This window comes from Eurosta solidaginis, chromosome 5 (assembly GCF_040869045.1).
Source record: "Eurosta solidaginis isolate ZX-2024a chromosome 5, ASM4086904v1, whole genome shotgun sequence".
Taxonomy (NCBI): Eukaryota; Metazoa; Arthropoda; class Insecta; order Diptera; family Tephritidae; genus Eurosta; species Eurosta solidaginis.
The window spans coordinates 245,332,182-245,357,144 of NC_090323.1; the positions used below are offsets into that span (position 1 = coordinate 245,332,182).

A 24,963-nucleotide genomic window follows, 5' to 3' on the forward strand; every position below is an offset into this window, starting at 1 on the left:
CTACTTTCGAGTGTCGCTACAAAAAGCAAACAATTATTGGAAAAAATAAAAAATTTTATTTCTTCAGCTATATCCGTCCCCGAAACCAAAGGAAAATAGGTATTAAACGTTGTTTGCATCTCCGTGCCTTTGTAAATTATGAAAGGCAATTTTAAACCACCGCGGACTAGAGAAAAGGGTGATTTCTAGTTTCCAACATTTTTCAGCCTTTTAAACGCTTCAACAATGTCTAACCAAGCTGTTGTGGTGTTTAATACTCTTTTTCGCTTTGGTAATATACCTTTCACGCACTTTTATAAACTAAAGTAACATTTTTTAACTAATTACACAAATTTGCATACAAAAAAATGTAAACAAACATCTTGTTCTTCTTTTTTTTCAAGCGTGCGCACGCTCAGCGACCAACATTGCTGTACGCTTAGCTACACGAAAATTTCATGCTTTGTCGCTTTCATGCAGCTGACGCCTCGTATGCAGCTCTCCATTCAAATACATCTGTTCGGCATCAAAGCGTACAAATTTCGCCTGCAGCATCTATGACGCGTAGCCTCGTGTACACCTTGCCTAATTCGCTTTCCAATTTTCGTTCTGCGTAACATTTCAGTTTGACGTCACACATGCTTTACATTGTCGCAACGCATCGCATATTTCGGTTAGAGCAATAAACGCCGGTTGTTTGCGTGCGCCAAAAAAACGCAGTGTGATTTTATAAGGTTGGTTGACTTGTTAAGCTCTAAATTTCGGTTTAAAAATACCAAATTTCCAAATTCTTATCTAAATATTACGATCCGTGTGCCACCTAACCAAATTTTTTCTCCTTTTCTTACATTTTCCCCGTGTCTTCACTGATCTGTTAAGTTTTACGCTTGTAGCTCAATGAGAACTTACATAAAAATCAATCCCAAAATTCCCTTCGTTTCGTACGATTTTTCTAAATATCTCATCCTGTGCGCCCCCTAGTGAATATTTTTGTATCGTGTCATCGACCTCTGAATTAAGTTTGAACTTTTAAGTCTCTAGCTCAATGAGGAGTTACTTAAAAATCGATTGCAAAATTTGTATGAAAAGCGGACAAGCGACGTTCAACAGACCTAATATAAAGGAAGTAAAAACCGATTTTTATAAGAGACTGTTACGATCCCTTGTATAAACAAGTTTATTTCAATTGGAAGGACTTAACTTAAGAATACCGTTTGAATTCAAATTTGCAGTTGTTATTGTTAATAAATAGTTATTGATAACCGCAAAAAATTTACCTCGAAAACGCCTTCAATAATGCGCACTACGAGAAACATTTCTAAACTGTGTTTAGCCGCCAGTGGGGTGAGTAGCGTAAGTAGAGCAGTTGTACCGATACCCAAACCGAAAACCTAAAAACAACAAAAATCAAAGATTAACTTAATTGCTCTTTCCAAGAGTTTTCAAAGTGCATCAGCTTACAATGTTACCACCAATTTCTGCACCAACAAAACCGCCAATCAATTGCGTTGTTATGTAACCATAAAAGAATGAACTCAATATGAGACCTTTTTCTTTAGTATTCCATGGAAAGTCTTGTTCGTACGATATATTACCAGCATCATCGATTACTGTTCGATTCTCAGTCATGGCAACAATGGCCACGCTTAGATTGACGCGCAACGAATAGACATTGAAGAATCCTAGAAACGCCAATAGCACAACAACATAGCGACGTTTCTTCCAAAATTTCCATGATAGTGGCTCAGCTTCAATGATATCATTTCTATGGTAAGGGTGAACATAAAATAAGAGAAAGAAGTGGAAGCTCTACATATTTTAGCAAATATTTTGGTTGTTAATCTAACATGGCTATGTCCTTCTTATCTTTATATTCTATGGATTTAGGGTTACCAGATATTCATACATACTTATCAGCATTTTTGTTTCTGCAATTGAAATTTTTGCCTAAGCAAGCAGAAAAAATTTAGAAGCGACAAAAGGTCATATTATTAAAACATTTCAGCACCCCAATAAACCTTTCAAGGACGAAAAAAATTACTTCTTTATTCAATATCCGACACATACATTGTTGCCCTGTTGCCAGAATAATGAATATGCATTTTATGCGATTTTACATTAAATGGTTAACTGGTTTAGCCACTGAATGTTCTATATTAAATAATATTCCTGAGTAACTAACATCACCGCCATTTAAGGGATGTGATGGCAGACTTCGGAGCCAAGTAGTGTCGTTCATGCAGGACAGCGAAAGTCTCTCCGTTATCCGTATATGGTTTTAAACATGGCCTCAAGGTGGGAACTGGGCCGCAACCAGTTGAAACGATGCCGCCCCCCCCCCCCCCCTCCCTAATCCAGGGTGTTATGCGAGTTCGTGTCCATTGCATGGTTTGCGCAGTCAGGGTTATCAGACTGTATTCTTATGTACCCTTTTGGATACCAGTGTACCTCCGGGAGTAGCGGTGACTTGCAGCGGCCCGAATCTTGCCGTAGTTGACAGTTTCATATCCCCTTTTCCTTTTTTTCAACTTTTTCGGCCACCTGTGCAAGCTAGCAGCTGAAGGACTGTACCCCTTGGGGACAAGCCCAAACTTTCAGCAGCCGACAAAGCTAGCTAATTAGCTAGAAGAAAAGCAACTCCCGGCTGCACATGTACAGGTAGCCCGTCCCATGTAAGAAACGGGCACCCCGATCATCAGGAGATTGAGAGCAGGGCTAAGTATTCCACGGGCAAAATTACTGCATCGAACCCGGCAAAGGAAGCTTGCGCCAAACCAGCTGAATCTCCTGATGGTTCTAAGGCTAGCAAACGAGTCCCCCCCATCTATCCGCAACCAGCGGGACTTACGCAATGACATAAAGATAGTAGAGAGCCTTGGCAGCTCGCCCTGCGACATGTTTACGGCGGAGCAAATAAGTACTCTGGCCTGGGCCAGAAACATTGCTGCAAAAAACAACAGCAGTAGCACCTCTTCTTTCGCAGGTGCGCTGCTTCCTCTTCCACCACAACACCGGCCAACCGGAAGGCGCCGTCCTTTAATAGACAAAGATCTTAAGGGACCGTCCCGAGCGTTCTTAAGAGGCACAAGCCTTTGGCCTCCACCCCTCGTTCCCAGACCAGGATATTACGCTGGAAGTCTTGAACCGCGATCAAGGATGTCCTTAATGGCATTCTAAGGGGATTTAAGAACATAATGACCAAATTTCCGGGGCCTACTTGCACTATCCGCGATGCCGGCTGGTACCAATGCTTTGATATCCTGTGCCGATGAGAGTTTTTGGAGGCTTTATAAGCCATCGCCGCGGTAAGACAACAGTGGCTCGGCACCGAACTGGTTGCGGTCAGTTTGGAAGAAATTATGAACACCTTGGTTTTTAGTCTACCGGTTGCCAGGTCATTGCATATGATGATGACATAGTCCTGACGTCTACTAGCAAATATATTGGTCCATGGAAACTGGACTCAGCCGAGAAAAAATCGAGATGGTGCTCTTCACCCGCAGACGCAACATACCAGAATTTTGATTGTGACGGACTAAATATGGCTGCCTATCTTATAACTTTAAAAGAGCTGTTCTTGTATATTTCCATATCCGCTACTCAACTGAAAGACACAATTTTTTTTATTACTCATATATTTTTTAGATGATTGTCACTCAACTAAAAACAAAAAATATAAAAATCCGGCGGGTTAGGGGGTCTAGAATATACCCACGGCAGCGATTAAAATATTCAAATAATATTCAATATTGAACCTTAAGGTTGCTTGTCACCGTACCTAATCTATATCCGGCAATATACCATAAATATCCCAAAACGTTCAGGGAGTGGCTTTATCGCTACAACAATAAATAACCGCAAAAAAAAAAACAAGTAAAAGTGTCTAAGTTCGGGTGTAACTGAGCATTATATACTCAGCGTGAGCTTCAATTGTACACTTCATTTCAGATAAATTACTTTTCTACATAACACGTGGCACCGCCCCTTTAAAAAAAATGTCTCCCCATTTCCTCTTACAATAAAACTTGATAACCGAAATATCATTGATTAAAAACTATTTTTTGCTAAGTTATAGCTTATTGTTCTAGTCTACGACCCTTATAAACTTCTTTTATATCTAATTTGCCGTGGTCTTTAACCGATCCGGTCCATTTTTACTAGAAATATTTTCTGCTATAAGGACGATATGTTAATTTTTCTTCGAGTTATGGCTCCCGAAACATAGAAAATTGCTTAGTCATAAAAGGGGCGGTGCAACACCCATTTCCAAAAATCTTAGGTTAGGTTAGGTTGGGTGGTAGCTTCCCTGATAGGGGAAGCTCACTTGGACAACATGACGGTCCGTTGTGATACCACATATAATAAACTAAACTAACGGTGACGTAGATATAACTACTTAGAGAATCGTTGGGTAGCAACGATAAAGTTCCGAATGATCCCGATCTCAACCTTGGATAGCTCCTCGGGAGATCCAAGTGAGTCACGACCGAAATACTTTCGCCTAGTTCTGGCAAAACCTGGGCAGTCAAGCATAAAGTGATTTGGTGATTCCACCTCATCATCCTCCATACAGCTGCAGCAGGATGGAGTTTCCAATATATTGAGACGTACCGCATGGATACCCATGGGACAGTGCCCTGTCAGAACCCCAATGACCATTGATAGGTGAGCTTTAGTGAACCCAATTATTTCAGCAAACCTCCTGCCATCCACTTTCGGCCAGAAAGATCTTGATACCCTGCAAGACGTAGTGTCCGCCCAACGTTTGCTGAGCTGACTCAAGGCACAGCTATGGAAGAGCAATCCACAGGTGGCTAGCGGAATCCCGAAATCCCTACAGCCACCTTCATCCGGTTCAGTTGTACCGATTCGGGCTAAGAGATCTGCTTGACAGTTACCCGGAATATCACTATGGCCCGGGACCCAGATAATCTTAATTGTAAAATAATTCGATGCAAACACAAGTAAGGTCAGGTACTCCCAGACCACCCTCGGTCGCACTGTAGTTGAGCTCAAAGCCTTTATAGCCGCTTGGCTTCAGAGTAGATGTTAAATTCCCTAACCGTAGTAGCGCTGGATAGCATTTCATCCACCGCATCCTTAATCTCAGCAACTTCCACTTGGAATACACTGCAGTGATCAGCCAACTTACACTTGCGGCTTACATTTAGCTCTCGTTTAGCAAGCACTCCGAGTGTGTTTCTACTATGAAAAGCTCTTATGGACTCATTCAATTTAAGTGACGTCCTCAGGGACCGCCCAGTGCAGCCTAAGCTGTACTGACCCAATTACGGTCGTAAGTGTATTTTTATAGCAAGAACAAGAAAACCCACTAAGTAAAATTGAGTGCTAGTCAATGGTACAAACTTTCGTTGGATTTGCTTTTATGCAACAGTTATAAAGCGGATTATTTTTCATTATGAAGGCGGTTAAAAGTGTTTCTTATTTCTCGCCAAACAACTTTTTAAGGCAAAAAATTGTGGTGGTATCTACATATTCGTAGTATATACAAATAAACATAAGCATTGGTTCAAGTTGCGGAATTTAAATATGCAGATTTCAGCTATGTAATCTTATGTGATTATTGTATTAGGCGGTCGCTATGGTGTGATTGTAGCGTGCTCCCCCTCACCGAATGTTCAGGGTTCGATTCCAGGCAACATCAAAAATTGAGAAAGAAGTTTTTTTTCAATTAAGTAGAAGAAATTTGTTTCAAGCGGATTCGCTCCTCGGCATAAAACATGTATGTCCCGTCCCTCCAATTTGTAAGAAAAAGTAAAAAGGAGTACGATGCAAATTTGATGAGAAGCTCGGCCTCAAATCTTTTGGGAGCCTATCGCGCCTTACATTTATTTTTTATTTAATCTTATACTATGATTTACAGCTCCGACACATAAGCTGTTTTTCATATAGATGAGTTTAACACATGCTTATGCATTATGAGTAGATTGCATGTATTTTTATGGAGAATGGTAGAATGAGCGACACTAGCGCCATCTGATATTGAAAAGTAGCCAACTCCCCAATTTTGTTCCAAGCAAATCATAAGAAGAAGAATTTGACATTTCCTTTGGCTAAAGGTGTTGGCAAACTTTGCAAGTGAAATTATTTTTCCCACTGGTTGGTAAATTTTCTAACATTTTTCACAATTAAAAACTGCAATATAACAATCGAATACGACACAAAATATGTTAGCAAGTATTTTTTTGTATAGGGAGAATGTTTACAACAGTGCTTCGCGAAATTTTGTATGTGAATGGGCAAGGCGTAATAAACTTCAATTGCCAAGTCTGAAGTTCCTTCATATTTACAAACGCAACATCTTGGTTGATTGTGGCGATGTTATTGCAATGCGTAAGCTTGTGTTAAACGCATCTATTTTAAAAATGTCATTGTGGCACGGCCTTTAGAAAGCCATAGCTGTGTTTGCAAATTTGATTAATGTTTGTAGTATGTATGTCATTACGAAACACAGTTTATGGTGATTAGTTTTCTTGGAGAGCTTGTGTACGAAAAGATGTTATTGATAAATTATAGAAAGGAAAACACTTAGCAATTTTTATTTGACAATTTGGTCAGCATACTGCAACCTTTTAATTATTTCTCTTCCTAGAAAACATTTGTTTGACCTTATTATTTTCAAAGTTTGTATTTTTTTAATTTTATATTAAGTCGCTTTCATGTTTGTCCCCTCATTTCCATACGAATTTTTGACCCACGGAAAAGTTTTTTTCGCTAACTTTCCGTTGAGCTAGACACTTGATACTTACAGCTTAGTTCAGATTTGGGAGACATTACAATGCAAGTGAAAAAAAAAATCCACTAGGTAGCGCACGGATCGAGATATACAGAAAACTTATTTTAAAATGGAAATTTTGCGGTCGACTTTTAACTAACTACTCGGTGATTTACAGACTAGAAACTTAGCACATAGTTTGCGAGTTGATGGCACTACAATTCGTGGAAAATAAAATGCCGCCAAGTGGCAGACGAATCGAGATAAACGAAAATCCTTGAAAAAACGCTGGGAACCTTGCGATCGAGTTTTAAGTAATTTCCCGGTGTGCTAGAGACCTGAAACTTGGGCCTATATCTCGAGACCCAAGACACCCAGCGGTATAAAAAATTATCTGTAGTAAAGCACACATCAACAGCTTCAATTTGATATCCATAATGTAAAAACGCATCCTAGTGTTACCCTGATCCACGTTTTGGCCTTTATCTCGAGACCCTAGTCACCAATAAGTATGAAAACTAGCCTGTACTAAAGCACTCATCAACAGCTTTCATTTCATATTGAAATGTTCGAATTAATAAGAGGAATGTTTGAGTTTGAATGCCTGACAATAATTGAATTTATTAATGAAATTCTTTCTCTTTTATAGATAATTTCTCAACCTACACATTCATAATTATCCTAATACTAACAAACTAAAAATATGTACATTTGTAATAGTGGTATGCATACATGCAAAGTCAGCAGATTTATATTCATGTAAAATGTTTGTATATGAATATTTGGTTAATTCACATTATTGGTTGTATGTAAATATTTTGGTGACAAACTAACATTGACGATCGGCAGTGTATTGACCGCAGTGTGTGACTAAACAGAATTTGTTTTGTGTGAACTGACAAAGGTTTCATATTCAGCATTCCATTGATGTTAGCTAACCGCTGTGTTAGGTCAATGTAATTTATGTAACATAATATTGTAATATGATTATGCTATTACTAAAATGTATTGGCATAGAAGTTCATGGTGCGTAATGCCGCAAATGTATTGCATAGGTGGGCATGACGCATAATGCTACAATATCCATATTGTATAAACACATTCTAAGGGTGCCCGGGTCCATGTTTTGGCCTATATCTCGAGACCTTAGTCACAAATAGGTATGAAAACTACCCTGTACTAAAGCACTCATCAACAGCTTTCATCTGATATCCATATTGTATAAACACATTCTAGGGGTGCCCGGGTCCACATTTTGGACTATATCTCGAGACTCTAGTCGCCAATAGGTATGAAAACTAGCCTGTACTAAAGCACTTATCAACAGCTTTCATTTGATATCCATAATGTATAAACACATTCTAGGGGTGCCCGGGTCCACGTTTTGGCCTATATCTCGAGACCCTACTCACCAATAGGTATGAAAACTACCCTGTACTAAAGTATTCATCAACGGCTTTCATTTGATATCCATATTGTATAAACATATTCTAGGGGTGCCCGGGTCCACGTTTTGGCCTATATCTCGAGACCCTAGTCACCAATAGGTATGAAAACTACCCTGTACTAAAGCACTCATCAGCAGCTTTCATTTGATATCCATATTGTATAAACACATTCTAGGGCTGCCCGGGTCCACTTTTTGTCCTATATCTCGAGACCTTAGTCACCAATATGCATCCTTGTTCACTTCCCGGAAGAAAAATTATCCCACATTTTATTCTAGATATAACGCTACCTACATACCAAATTTCAGGCAAATCGAGCCATATATACGATAGTTTAGAATAAATCGGTCGCTGGTCCACTTCCCTTCGGAGTCCATAAGCCTCATACAAACATACATACATATATATATCCCATTTTATATATATAGATTACACTTAACATCAAATAACGTGTAAAATATATATTTATATAAATAACTAACCCGGTTTTGAAGACAATTAATTAAAATAATAATTAATAATTTACAGGCCAAAAAAAAAAAAATAACATTCTATTTTATTTCTATATTTTTTTATTTTATTACATATTTTTATTTTATTTTATATTTTTATTTTGTTTATTTATCTTGTTTTATTTATTTTATTAACTAACAAAGTAGTACCCATTGTTATTATTGTTGCAACCAACAAAAAAAAAAAAAATACTCCAGCTTGAATGTTCTCGTATGCTCTTGTAAACACTTTCAACATCAGCAAAGAAAATTACACGTTTACTCATATTTTTTGACTTTAGCGCTATACTTCCAACAAAAAACTATGCACACAATCTCCGTTCATTTTATTTAACACAAAAACAAGAAACACACATAGCGCTCGTAGTATGCATGTGAAATGGCTCGTAGTGTAAATAAATGTTTGGTATTTACATATATTGGGGTCATTTTTAAGTGAACCGATATGTTAACACTATAATTATATTTTTTTTTAATGTCCTGCACATCGAAAGAAACCTGGCCTAAATGGGATCCTAAAAGATCCTGTCACGTGTACAACCTAGGAAGGGATACAATTTCCACACTTGTGGGGGCACTAACTGGTCATTGCCTCATAGGTAGGCATGGTTACGAGCGCCTTATCGTCGTTGCTGTAGAAATTGTAAAGAGGATGATGAGGAGGAAACGGTGGTTCATCTCATTTTCAACTGCCCAGCACTAAGCGGAGCACGGAAGCGCTTCCTAGGAGCTCCATTTCTTGATAATCTGAGCCAGGTTGTGGAGCATGACGTCAAGGCCTTGGTAGCTTTCATCAGGTCCTCAAAATGGTTCGAAGAGGAAAGGTAACGGTGTTTTTCGTGGTATCACAACGGGCCTAATACTAATGGCCTAAGTATTCCCTCGGGCAGCCACACTAACCAACCTAACCTAATGTCCTACACTGCACCTTGAGAACACCTATCCATACATATACAAATGTTTGTTTATACCTAAGAACTATTTAGGCCGCAAAGGGGAAGCGAAATTTTCAACTTACCTATTTATATATGGCTTACAATTAATTTAATTAAGTTGAAAAATTTAATTAAATTATGTTGAAAAACTTAATTAAATCAAGTTAAATTCAATTAAATTAAATCGCGGGTTCGAGTCGAGCTCAAGGCCTAACAATAATTATGTTATCATTATTATTGTTATGATAAATTTTTTCTTAATTGAAAAAATTATTAAATTAGAATAGAAAAAAGAAAAAATTTTATACAACTGCCAAAGCTCGTTGTATAGATCCATTTCGGGAACTGCTAAATTCCTTCATCGGCAAGGTTTAGGCGTCGCTGCTATAATCATTCAGCCATCACAGCAGTTTTTTGTTTGTCTTCATTAATCCTACTTCTATTCTGGTTCTTGCCAATTGATATTCACAACACTGCGACATCTGTTGCAGAATGAATGTGAAAATTGGATTTGTTTGATGGCAATGCTGCCATAGTGTTATATTTTATTGACACTTTTCCCCGTGCGCTGGGATATATTAACAATTTTGTTGTTATATCGTCCTACTGATTTGTAAGATCGCGGGTTCGAATCGAGCTCAAGGCCAAGCTTTGGCAGTTGTCTAAAATTTTTTCTTTCTTCTATTCTAATTTAATAATTTTTTCAATTAAGAAAAAATTTATCATAACAATAATAATGATAAAATAATTATTGTTAGGCCTTGAGCTCGATTCGAACCCGCGATCTTACAAATCAGTAGGCCGATATAACAACAAAAATTGTTAATTAAATTAAATTAAATTAAATTAAACTTTGGTGATTTTCGTCTATGTAATTTACTTTTTTACTTACGGGTCATGATGCGCTATCTCCATTGTGTGTCCATTGAACTTTTCACTTTTCTTAAACTCCGCCATCATTAATAAAGTACTGTTTCAGGTGACAATATATTCAAACTAAAATTAAAATAACCAAATTCGTATTTATATACTTTATGCGCTGCTATATTTTATGTCGAACTATATTCTTATGGAAAGCATTTCCTGAGAAAATAAAATAAAATAGATTTTAATTAATTAGCAAATAATACGCACTAATGAATGCCGTAAGTTTAAATAAATATTGTTGAGTCTTTTGTTAAGGAAATTGGTAGCCCAAAAACAAATTGTGCACAAAAAATTTCAGACCAAATTTTTCATGCCATGCACGCAACGAAATGAAAGTTAGTAAATTGAACTTCATTCACTAAAATATATCCGCATTGCATGGTTAATTGAACAGAGTTGTTTGTAAGGAGGAAAAACTTGCATAGAAATTTCAACAGAAGAAAAAATATTAACTCAAGTTAACAATATTCTGTAAAAATGACAGATTCTCAGCCCATCTAACTTTTCGTTTTAAAGATTAATCTTTGTAATATCAACAACCACTGTTATATTTTAACAGTTTTTATTGGTATTCTTGTGGTGACATATCATCATCATCTTCCTCAACTCCAATTGAAGCATAGGGCCTCGACCACCGACTTAAATCTTATTCTGTTAGGTGCAGTTCTTGTGATGTCATTCCACGTGTATCCTGCGTCTTCGAGTTCTTTATCCACCGTTCTGCGCCAAGTTTTCGCAGGTGCACCAGGTCGTCGGCTTCCTTGTGGATTCCATCGCAATGCTTGTCTGGCTATATTTACTGGAGGTCTTCTGAGAGTGTGACAAATCCACGACCATTTACGCTTGGTTATTTCTGTGGCAGCCTTAGGTTGATTTGTTCTAGACCATAAGTCGTCGTGACATAAGCCGTGTTTTATTATATGTATATACATCTACATTTGCGTGTAAAAAAACGCTTATCATCACTTTGATAATGTTTAATAAACCCATCTAGCGGCAATAGTGGTACATAACTTTCTACAAAACGGGTTGTAGTAAATAGCGGAGAAACGCAGCTCTGCTGGTCACAGTGTATAACCTATAGCTTAGGCACAGGTTTTCGGTAGTTGGTTAATCTAAGCTTAAACTAAGTTTGCTTAAACTCTAGTCAAATTTAAACTCCAGTTAAACTACTGAGCAGTTTTTCAATCACAGTTTTCGCCTTTGGGGTAGGCTTTTTTGTGTGGCACATTGGTATTTTATTATCTAGATAATTTGTAGATACGGCAACAGCTGGATTTTGTTTACCCAACAAACATGGAAAAAATATTTCTCCAGCGAAATATATTCTAGTTACGGAGGTGATATCCAACATCATTATTTAATTATTCTTAAACCAGATAGTTCTCGAGTTGATATTCAACTTCATTCTCCAATTATTATCCATCCTTTGAGAGATTTTGGGAAATATACAGATCTGAAATGAATATCCAACATATTTCTCGAATTAATATCCTACATTGGTTATCGAGTTGAGGTGGAGTTGAAAAAAGCTCTAAGGTGGTACCACCAAAACCAGCAAAAGAAATTATGTATTTATTATTTTCTTTTCATGGAAATACTGTAGTATGGAATCTTACATTTGAGTCCAGTTAAAGAACCACAAGTTGCTAATTAAATTTATTCAACTTGAGTAATAGCATTATTTGCTTTATAAAAAATTCCCTCTTTCGCTGAGTACGCCATGATTCTCGAGTTGAGCCACTGTTTCGTAAGAACTCTTGAGATTTCAGAAGCTTGCGTAGTTATCAACATGAGCTCTAAGGGTACTCATGCCAAAATGCTTGTTGGGTATATTCGGCGCCATTTCAAACTAACGCAAATAAGTGATAGGTTAACCAGAGTTTAACCCTACCAGATTGGCCGCTTAGCTTCAACTCCAGTTAAGTAGACTGAAACCTGCTGAATAAGTTTAGACAAGCGAAGTTAAACTGACAAACAGAGTTGAACTTGTACTGAAAACCCGAGCCTTAATCGATTTTTTTTCTTTTTTTGTCAATAAATATTTAGACCAGGAAATTTCAGATTTTGTTTTTCAAAACGAGCCTGCTTTAATTTTCTTTATTATTGCTCAAAATAAAGCCCAACTAGCCACCTGCAAAAACATTTATGTCACTTTGTAGGGCAACGCCAATTTATCTGCGCCTTTGCGCTTTGAAGTTTATGGGAACGATCATGGTACAGTTATAAAGAAAAAAAAAAAAATATATATATATAAATATTTACGTTGCACCTAGCGCTTAAAATGCTATGTATTATAAAATAATTTTTGACCGCTAAAAGCTGTAAATAAAAATATTCCGTTCAGTAGTTTGTTTTAATAATTAAGCACTGAGTTTAACTTATCACTGAACGAAAAAATGTTATCAGCTGATCTACAAACAAAACAATAATATCATTTAAATATTACGTAGGCACGAAACAATTTGCATCTTTTAAAAAATTATATCATAATATCAATCAATTTTCTCGGATAAGATATATAATATGTATGTGTAGAAACATTAGGGTGGCCCAAAGTGGTGATGCTAAGATTTTTACGCTGTCACCTATTATGTAGGTTTGCTTACTATAATAAAAATATTCCTTCATTAACATATTTGCAAATAATATTTATTAAAATACTTAAATTTGTTTTTTATTCACTTGAAAACAAGGCGAATCTATACAAGGAGAAGAATGTCAAGTTACAAAAAAATTAGCATTAATTTCGATTCACTGACATCTTGCTGAACCAGAATATTGCTTGGAAATTATCTAGAAGAAACAATCAGCTGATAGAATAACACCACCTGGCAGGGCATTTTTTAAGGATTTTTCACTAGGTTGCCAAAGATAAGAAGAAAGTGTTAGTGTAGCAATTTTATTCGTTTAAGGCAAAAGAATTTTTTTTTTTCGTAACGTCGATTTTGAGAAGACGCGTATTTTATTTGATATCTGAATCAACGCGCCTTTTCAACATATGACATGTGCTGCCAACTCTCTTTACTGGGCACTTCACCACCTCACTCCATGATTGTTGAGAAAGTGATTTCCCATTATAATCAAATTAAATCAAACCACCGACTGTCAACTGCAGATGAGACCATCAACTCGAGAATGTTTGTGGCACTGAATTGAGCAGGTACAGCTTTATATGATCCAAGGCCAGCTGTAGCGGAGTTAGTTCGCAAGAAAGAGAGGCGTTACCGAGAACCTGGTCTCACCTTGTACTCCGACAGGGATTTCGTTTGGAAGTTTTTTCGTAAAGATGGCGGTTTGTGATTTTATAATCATATCATTTAATAGACGAATTGTCATTTTTATTATACCACATCGAAGTATTGTGGCAGATACCTACCAAAATAAGTATTTTGTACGGAAAACTTTGAATTCCTAAATATTTTAATATAAATATGTGTATAAGACTGAAAAATTCACCTATATGTGATGAAATGTATTTCAAATTTGTTTAACGTGCAATGTGAATTTAATCACTGTTATTGTTATATTAATTTATTAATTACATTGTTTGTGTATCAATAAATAAGAAAAAATAAATTTGGCCCCTTTTTTTGAGTTTTGGTCCATTTTTGGTCGAAAAAAAAAACATGCTGTGGCAACCTTGGTTGTGACTAACTCATACCAAAACATTTGCAATAAAACAAGTAATCCCACGAATAGTTATTTTTCATATCCAACGTATTATATACTTGCCGAAAATTTTTTTATTATATGCTGACAAAAATCATCGAACATGTGCAGAATATGTAGAATTTATATATGTCAGGGAAGTCGTGAGTACCTATGTTCTTTTCCATATAAATCCTCAATGACAGTACATTTGATGAACTATCATTCATTCGTTGATAAATTTTTATACTCAGTTGAGCAGAGCTCACAGAGTATATTAAGTTTGATTGGATAACGGTTGGTTGTACATATATAAAGGAATCGAGATAGATATAGACTTCCATATATCAAAATAATAAGGATCGAAAAAAAATTTGATTGAGCCATGTCCGTCCGTCCGTTAACACGATAACTTGAGTAAATTTTTAGGTATCTTGATGAAATTTGGTATGTAGGTTCCTGAGCACTCATCTCAGATCGGTATTTAAAATGAACGATATCGGACTATAACCACGCCCACTTTTTCGATATCGAAAATTTCGAAAAACCGAAAAAGTGCTATAATTCATTACAAAAGACCGATAAAGCGACGAAACTTGGTAGATGAGTTGAACTTATGACGCAAAATAGAAAGTTAGTAAAATTTTGGACAATGGGCGTGGCACCGCCCACTTTTAAAAGAAGGTAATTTAAAACTTTTGCAAGCTGTAATTTGGCAGTCGTTGAAGATATCATGATGAAATTTGGCACAAACGTTACTCTTATTACTATATGTACGCTTAATAAAAATTAGCAAAATCGGAGAAGGACCACGCCCACTTTTAAAAAAAAAATTTTTTTAAGTAAAATTTTAACAAAAAATTTAATATCTTTACAGTATATAAGTAAATTATGTCAAGATTCAACTCCAGTAATGATATGGTGCAACAAAATACAAAAATAAAAGAAAATTTAAAAATGGGTGTGGCTCCGCCCATTTTCATTTAATTTGTCTAGGATACTTTTAACGCCATAAGTCGAACAAAAATTAACCAATCCTTTTGAAATTTGGTAGGGGCATAGATTTTATGGCTTTAACTGTTTTCTGTGAAAATGGGCGAAATCGGTTGATGCCACGCCCATTTTTTATACACAGTCGTCCGTCTGTCCTTCCGCATGGCCGTTAACACGATAACTTGAGCAAAAATCGATATATCTTTACTAAACTCAGTTCACGTACTTATCTGAACCCACTTTATCTTGGTATGAAAAATGAACAAAATCCGACTATAACCACGCCCACTTTTTCGATATCGAAAATTGCGAAAAATGAAAAAAATGCCATAATTCTATACCATATACGAAAAAAGGGATGAAACATGGTAAGGTAAGGATTTTTTTATTGACGCGAAATATAACTTTAAAAAAAACTTTATAAAATGGTTGTGAAACCTACCATATTCAGTAGAAGAAAATGAAAAAGTTCTGCAGGGCGAAATAAAAAACCCTTAAAATCTTGGCAGGTATTACATATATATAAATAAATTAGCGGTATCCAACAGATGATGTTCTGGGTCACCCTGGTCCACATTTTGGTCGATATCTGGAAAACGCCTTCACATATACAACTACCACCACTCCCTTTTAAAACTCTCAATAATACCTTTAATTTGATACCCATATCGTACAAACTCATTCTAGAGTCACCCCTGGTCCACCTTTATGGCGATATTTCGAAAAGGCGAACACCTATAGAACGAAGGCCCACTCCCTTTTAAAACTACTCATTAACACCTTTCATTTGATACCCATATCGTACAAACAAAGTCTAGAGTCACCCCTGGTCCAGAAAGGCCCACTCCCTCTTAAAATACTCATTAACTCCTTTCGTTTGATACCCATTCTTTATACGGTGTGGCTACCTGGAAAGCTTTCCTTCGGAAGTCTACAACTTACGAAGAAATCTACTTCCGATGGTACAAATTCCGCATACTAGGACGTCGCACTTTAGAAGTTTTTACACATACACGTCGTGCAAATTTTTCAACTCCCTTCCTGCCACTGTACAGGTAATAAGAAATGTCAACTTATTTAAAAAAGAAGTTAAGCTGTATCTTTTTGGTTATAATCACTTTGAATTAGAAACGATGCTGAGGATGACCCTATAAACCGTACATACCTTAGGAAGCTGCAAATATTTAGTATTGATTCTCTTTCATATCTTTGATGATTTAATTTAATGTATAACATAAACTCTTTATGAAATTTTTATTTTTGTACACCCCACACAAAACAATATACCAAAGCTAGGACTGGCATTTAGAACTATGTTAAACTTTAATATAAAAAATGCCATATACTTTTCCTATGCTGCATAGTAATTTGAAATTATTTAATGTAATATTGTAATCTTAGGTTAATAAGTATGCATCTGGAAAATGTTTAATAAAATACAATACAATACAATACAATATTGCACAAACGAATTCTAGAGTCACCCCTGGCCCACCTTTATGGCGATATCTCGAAACGGCGTCCACCTATGGAACTAAGATTTACTCCCTTTTAAAATACTCATTAACACCTTTCATTTGATACCCATATCGTACAAACGCATTCTAGAGTCACACCTGGTCCATCTTTATGGCGATATCTCGAAAAGGCGTCCACCTATAGAACTAAGGCCCACTCCCTCTTAAAATACTCATTAACTCCTTTCGTTTGATACCCATATTGCACAAAAGAATTCTAGAGTCACCCCTGGTCCACCTTTATGGCGATATCTCGAAAAGGGGTCCACCTATAGAACTAAGCCCCACGCCCTTTTAAAATAATCATTAACACCTTTCATTTGATATCCATATCGTACAAACAAATTCTAGAGTCACCCCTGATCCACCTTTATTGCGATACCTCGAAAATGTGTCCACCTATAGAACTAAGGCCCACTCCCTCTTAAAATACTCATTAACTCCTTTCGTTTGATACCCATATTGCACAAACCAATTCTAGAGTCACCCCTGGCCCACCTTTATGGCGATATCTCGAAACGGCGTCCACCTATAGAACTAAGGCCCACTCCCTTTTAAAATACTCATTAACACCTTTCGTTTGATGCCCATATTGTGCAGACAAATTCTAGGGTCACCCCTGGTCCACCTTTATGGCGATATCTCGAAAAGGCGAACACCTATAAAACGAAGTCCGATTCCCTCCAAAATACTCAGTAACTCCTTTCGTTTGATACCCATATTGCACAAACGAATTCTAGAGTCACCTCTGGTCCACCTTTATTGCGATACCTCGAAAATGCGTCCACCTATAGAACTAAGGCCCACTCCCTCTTAAAATACTCATTAACTCCTTTCGTTTGATACCCATATTGCACAAACGAATTCTAGAGTCACCCCTGGCCCACCTTTATGGCGATATCTCGAAACGGCGTCCACCTATAGAACTAAGGCCCACTCCCTTTTAAAATACTCATTAACACCTTTCATTTGATACCCATATCGTACACAAAAATTCTATAACCTTTATGGCGATATCTCGAAAGGGCATCCACCTATAGAACTAAGGCCCACACCCTTTTAAAATACTCATTAGCACCTTTCATTTGATACCCATATCGTACAAACAAATTCTAGAGTCACCCCTGGTCCACCTTTATGGCGATATCTCGAAAAGGCGAACACCTATAAAACGAAGGCCCACTCCCTTTTAAAAATACTCATTAACACCTTTCATTTGATACCCATATCGTACAAACGCATTCTAGAGTCACCCCTGGTCCATCTTTACGGCGATATCTCGAAAAGGCGTCCATCTATAGAACTTAGGTCCACGCCCTTTTAAAATACTCATTAATACCTTTCATTTGATACACATGTCATACAAACACATTCCAGGGTTTCCCTCGGTTCATTTTCCTACATGGTTATTTTCCCTTATGTTGTCACCATAACTCTCAACTGAGTATGTAGTGTTCGGTTACACCCGAACTTAAACTTCCTTACTTGTTTCGATTAGCACCAAAAAACTTCATTAGAATTAGCAAGTTATATATTTTTTGACATTTTGGGGAAATCATATATGTTCAGAAAATGTCTGACTTTATTTCAGTTAGGTGTTGTTCACGCATTTTCGAAATTTAGTTGTGGCCAGATTATGATTACTACGTGGCCGCGGCGGACTACTACATGGCCATTTGGCCACGTTCGTATTACTTAAAAAATGCCCTGCCACCTGGTACTGAATTCGCCTTGCTTGAAAAGCTTTGAGCTGTTTAAGTGATCTCAAAAAAGGTTTGAGTTTTCGAAAATGATTTTTTTCCATATCATTATATTTTCGGACAACCCGTACATACAAAGGTAGATAATAAGCTAAAATTCTATACGAATAATGATGAGAATCGTAGCCACTATTGCTACTGTAATCAGCTTAATTTGCGATTAACTACACGCTCGCTTGAACAGGAAAGTATTATTTATTTAAGTGTCCAATAAAAAACGCAGCATGCACTTAATGTCACTGAAAATTTGAGCATATGTACTTTTTATATAAACAAATAGTATGCATGAGCTTAAGTACATAATTCATAAGTAAATAACAAAAAAAAAAATTGACTAGGAATTTGAAGATGAATATGTGCTCATGTACAAAAAATTTGGATTGCTTCATACGTTTTGCGATGTGTAGGAAAAACATGCTAAAAGTTGTTTAATAAGGCCTTCCGAGTTATAGAGTGAGGAAGATATGACCGGGCTTACAAAATCGTAATATATCTCACGTCTGGTGTTAGAACTTTTAGAAAAAGCATCGATATCGGCACTAATTTAAAATACTCGAAACAAATTATCGATTCTAGAACTTATACACAGTAAGAGGTATCTATTATACTCTATCCAAATGAGCACTTCGGAAATTTTACCAAAAGCCAAGAAACATTTACTAGAAAACATGCACGGACGTTTAAGTACCTGCGAAACACAACATTATAATATGAAAGCTGAAATAAACTACTTATACAAAAGCTGTAATCTATTGCAAGAAACAATGAAAAGAACACTGGGTAGGTTATTAAATTACATGGGAAGCAAAAAAAATGCAACACGATTGATACAAACGGTTTGACCCGAGATCTTTTAAAAAATAAGCAACCAGGTTGTGCAGGGTTTCAAAGCATAAAATTAAGGCTAAAAGTCAAATGACTGGAAATTACTGACCAAAAAAAAAAAAAATTTGGTGAAACGGTTTTATTGAAAACAATACATACATTACGCATTAAAATTTGTGAAATGAGGCAAGAAGGTTCACACATCAATACAAAATTGGTCATAAAATACGAACTGTGTTCTTGGAAAGACTGTTCTTAAAACAAGCCCATCGGTCACGAGTTAAGAAAAAACGTACTTAACAGACTTTTGTCAACGAATTTTCTTAATTCTGAACTTGTTTCGTTCGCTTTAGAACGATCTTTTTCTCTGAGTGTAGCTTGTAGGGAAGTTACTTAAATTTCAATTACAAAATTCGCAAACAATGCTCGCTACACAGAGTCAAGCTAAATAAAACCGTTTAAAAATATACATTTTATGACTTTGAATATTTAGATTATTTTGTTAATCGTTCTTTAGAGAACATGTATTCACTTATTATTTTATCTATAAAAACCTTTTGTTAATGAGCTTAAAGCTGGAGACATTGGTGCTTTATCGGTAACCGTATCGGTAACTAGTGATGGCTCGATATTTCGCTATTGGTGATTGCATCGCCGCTATTGACAAATCGCTAATAGCTATAGCTATTGCAATCCAAATATATCAGTGATTGGCTATTTTCCTTCATTCGATTCTTTTGAATGACAATCACCTCTGGCAGAATATCGCCAATAGCGATTATAGCGATTGGCGATTTTCCTTCAGCATGAAATTCTAATACTAATAGCAGCGATGCAATCATCGATAGGGAGATATCGTTCATCATTGCTCATCTGTGTGCTTTACTTTCCGAAACAGCGAACGGAACAAAGCAAACTTGTGCAACAACTAGAACGACGACATTGTGAAGTCGGCTAGAAACGCAGCCACGTGGTTTGGGTAATTTTTACAGACAAGCGAAAGATCGAACTCAAAAATAATCAACGCAAAGATCAAAGAGACCGCAAGGCACAACTCATTCAAAAGCAATTATCGAAGTGCAGAGGTATATAGAAGAAATTGTAATTGCACGAAAAGTTGATCCTTTTTTATGGTGGCAGAAAAACAATTACAAGTATCCCAATCTATCTCCTATAGCTCGCGAAAAGTTGGGGTGTTTAGGAACATCGGTTCCCTGTGAAAGACTTTTTTCTCAAGCCGGCCTTATTTTAAGCGAAAGAAGAATGCGCTTAGATGATGAAAAGGCTAAAATCCATATCTTTTTAAACGCCAATCATAAAATATAAAATTCGTTATATTTTGATTTTATATTTAAGTATTTATAATAAAATAATTAATATTTGTCAAAATATTAAACAAGCAATATAAGTTTAAACTTTAATTTCATGAAATGTATAAAAGAAATGGAATGACTGAATTTTTTTGTTTTTAATTACACTATGTGACGCCAAATAGACATGGGTCTTTAGACTTGGCCTAAGATTGATTGCCTGTGTTATTCATAAGTTCATACTTCTAGGCAGTAGCCGTTAACAGTTTTATAAAATTTGTGTTTTTGATGGTAAAATAAAAGAATTATAGAAACATATATCACTCGTCTTATTGTAAACAGATTAACTCAAAATTTAAGGTTTTTGGGAGAATGCAATTCAAGATTTGTCATATGGTTTGTATATGGTTGAATTCTCCGGCTAATTTCTAGGGCACTGCAGTGGGTGGCTAATTTTCTGCTAAAGAATATTTTTATAATAGTTTGAAGAATTTGCTATATTTTTCCTCTGTATTTTTAATTAAAAATTGATTCACTTTACTGTACAAATTTATGCAGCCAAATACAACTTTCAGAATAAATTCATACGGAGTATTTCTGAATACATCGGTGTAGTATAATATAGTAAATAAATCATGTTTTTATGGTGTTACATATACAGATTTATTTAGGGTTGATTCATCTTACATTTAAAAATCAAAGCATTTTCAATTAACAAAATTATAAAACAAAGATGCATATACATTTATTTCAGCTAGTTTCATCTCATTGAGTGTAATACGAGTCTGAACATATTGTCGTCAGCCAGTTAATAATATATATCATAACATCTCAGAAAATTAGAATTTCACATTACATTAGTTTACAATTAAAGGTACATACTTTTTTCTTTTTATTCCAATTTTGGTTCATATATTCTAATAAAATTTAATTTAGTATAAATTAATGTATAACATTCAATCTACTCTGGCAAAAAGAGTTAAACATTCATTTTTTATATACAAGTATACAAATAATTGCAGATTCGCTTATTAAAGATAAATTAAAGCGATCGCCATAGCTGTAAAAAATAGCCATAGCTGTAAAAAATAGCCATACCTATATTCACTGATAGCTCAAAATCGCTCTTCTGTATGGAATCGCTTGTTGAAATAAATCGATCGCTATAGCTATAGCTATAAAAAATAGCCGATATTCAAAAATAGCCATATCTATTTTCGCTGATAGCTCAAAATCGCCATATCGTCCATCACTATCGGTAACCTTATAACAGCTGATTCGACCAACCTTATGGGAATCAATGCAATCGATTATTAGTGCCGCTAAGGTCGTAACCGTATCTTAAGCTCCCATTACTGATACTTAGCATAGACTTGACTTGACTTGGCGTAAACTTGGCAACTTAGCCACTATTATACTCCACTTAGCGCATACAACCTGGCATCATAATCAGCGTTGAAATTTATTTTTAAATAAATGTCAATTTGTATGACCAAATGTCAAAATGAAATGGAAACAAACAAATGGCATCTCAAAATGGAAACGTCACTTAGAACTTACATAGAAAATCAAAATTCAACAGACTTCTAAGTCAAGTTAAGTTTTGAGTAATCAGTAACATGCAATGTTCATTTAACAGAACTGTAAGTGACAGTTCGCAAGCCAAGTCAAGTCTATGCTAAGTATCAGTAATGGAGCCTTTAGCCAACCAATTGGTTTTTGGTTTACCGTCGTAACGATAAACAGCTGATTACGTTAGGGATACGACTACAGCGATACGACAAACGGCACCAATGACTCCCGCTTAAGCAAAGAAATCGATAACGCATACGCATATAAGCAAACGCAATCGCAAACACAAACCATGGAATTATTTCCAAGCAACCAACAAAAGACAAATAAATAAAGAATCTTATTAATGCATTGATAGGCTACAGATATTATACAACAACTATAAATATTGAGGATTATGACACAAATATGCAAAAAGAAGGGATTTGTAAGCATTGGTTGCCATAAATATATTACATAAGCTATATTTTCTTAAGTACAGAAGGAATAATAGCAGCTGTAACTGTCATATAGACAGGGTGTTCCAAACTGCTAATTGGTATTTGCATTTTTATACTCAGCTGAGCAGAGCTTACATTATATTAATCTTGTTCGCATAACGGTACCCTGTAACGGCATAAACTAATCGAGATAGATATATCAAAATGATGATGTAAAGACGATAACTTGAGTAAATTTTGAGGTATCTTGATGAGTAAATTTTGAGGTATCTTAATGAAATTTGGTATGTACATTCCTGGGCACTCGTCTCAGATCGCTATTTAAAACGAACGAAATCGGACTATAACCACGGCCACTTTTTCGATAATGAATATTTCGAAAAACCGAAAACCTGTGATAATTCATTACCAAGGTCGGGTAAAGCGGTGATACTTGGTAGGTGGGTTGACCTTATGACGCAGAATAAAAAACTAGTCAAATTTTAGACAACGGGCGTGGCACCGCCCATTGTTAAAATAATGTAATTTAAAAGTTTTGCAAGTTGTAATTTGACAGTCGTTGAAGATATCATGATGGAATTTGGCACAAACGTTACTCCTGTTACTACATGTCCGCTAAATAAAAATTGGCAAAATCGGATAACGAACACGCCACGCCCACTTTAAAAAAAAATTCAAAAGTCAAATTTTAACAAATAATTGAATATCTTTACAGTATATAAGTAAATTATGCCAACATTCAACTCCAGTAATGATATGGTGCCACAAAATACAAAAATAAAAGAAAATTTTAAAATGGGCGTGGCTCCGCCCTTTTCCATTGAATTTGCCTAGAAAAATTTAATGCCATAAGTCGAAGAGAAATTTACCAATCCTTGTGAAATTTGGTAAGAGCATAGCTTCTATGACGCTAACTGTTTTCTGTCAAAATGGGTGAAATCGGTTGTAGCCACACCCGGTTTTTATACACAGTCGACCACCTGTCCTTCCGCTCGGCCGTTAACACGATAACTTGATCAATAATCGATTTACTAAACTTAGTTCACGTACTTATCTCAACTCACTTTATCTTGGTATTAAAAATATCGAAATATCGAAAAATGAAAAATGCCATAATTCTATACAAATACGAAAAAAGGGATGAAACATGGTGATTGGATTGGTTTTTCTTTACGTAAAATATAAGAAAAACTTTGTAAAATGGGCGTGACATCTACCGTATTAAGTAAAAGAAAATGAAAGAGTTCTGCAGGGCGATATCCAAAGCCCTTGGAATCATGACAGAATACTATTCGTGGTATTACATATATAAATAAATTAGCGGTACCTGACAGATGATGTTCTGGGTCACCCTGGTCCGATATCTCGAAAGCGCCTTCACATATACAACTAACGTTCACTCCCTTTTAAAACCCTCATTATTGCCTTTAATTTGATACCCATATTGTACAAACACATTATAGAGTCACCCCTGGTCCATGTTTATGGCGATTTCTCGAAAAGGCATCCACCTGTAGAACTATGGCCCACTCCCTTTTAAAATACCCTTTATTGCCTTCCATTTTATACCAATGTCATACAAACATATTCCAGTGTTACCCTAGGTTCATTTTCGTACTTGGTGATTTTCTCTTATTTTGTCTCCGAAACTCTTAGCTGAGTATGTAATGTTCGGTTACACCCGAACTTAGCCTTCCTTACTTGTTGGCTAAAGTCTTGGTTTCCTCGAAAGCGATGCCGCTATATAGCAGAAGTTAAATAGCGGTTGTCAAAAACGCCGCACTGTAAAACTAACTAGATGGAAACTAACAGCGTTTTCGTTTCTGAAAAAATGATTGCCTAAAGAAATGGAAAAACATTAATAGAATTACTCCTACCCTAAATTGCCACTATCAGCTGTTTGGTATGGTTACTCTGCCACACCGTCATTTTATGTAGGTTAAATGTGTGACGCTTTTGCATAGCGAGCAGGTAACAATTTTCACAAAAGAACGAAAAGGCGAGTGCAAAGAAAAAATTTACATTTCAAAAGGTTGTTTACAATCAGAAGCTTATTTTGCTATTGCAATTGTTTCGTTGGCTTTGAACTAGCCCAAAACCCTACATGCTGCTTCCAATATCTTTTTCGATAGTTCCAAACCAATGCATAAATATCTGAATTGGAAATATCAACTCCCTTTTTAGGATAGCTCAGATCGAAGCGAAAATTCGAAATATTTTTGGTGGTAAATTTTCTGCGTTGTCGGCCTACACCCGCTCTTTAAAAGAAGCGAGAATCGGTCTAAACCCGACTACACGATACAAAGTATGTCTGCATAGAAACCATTTCATAAGTATATATGTAAAGGCAATAAGTAT

General features: G+C 36.0%; 1 protein-coding gene across 11 annotated transcripts in view; it reads right to left on the reverse strand.

Annotated features, from left to right (window-relative positions):
- The window catches only part of MFS9 (major facilitator superfamily transporter 9), a 46,349-nt gene that overhangs the window by 7,526 nt on the left and 13,860 nt on the right, over positions 1-24,963 (reverse strand). For 7 of the 11 annotated variants that reach the window (XM_067789324.1, XM_067789325.1, XM_067789323.1 and 4 more), the window contains 3 exons: positions 10,503-10,606; positions 1,441-1,744; positions 1,257-1,370 (listed from right to left, as the gene is read on the reverse strand). In XM_067789324.1, coding sequence (XP_067645425.1) covers positions 1,257-1,370; positions 1,441-1,744; positions 10,503-10,570 — 486 coding nt within the window. In that variant the 5' untranslated portion in view covers positions 10,571-10,606. Of the gene's footprint in view, positions 1-1,256; positions 1,371-1,440; positions 1,745-10,502; positions 10,694-24,963 lie in introns of all 11 variants that reach the window. The other 4 variants (XM_067789322.1, XM_067789315.1, XM_067789320.1 and 1 more) reach the window with 1 other exon arrangement.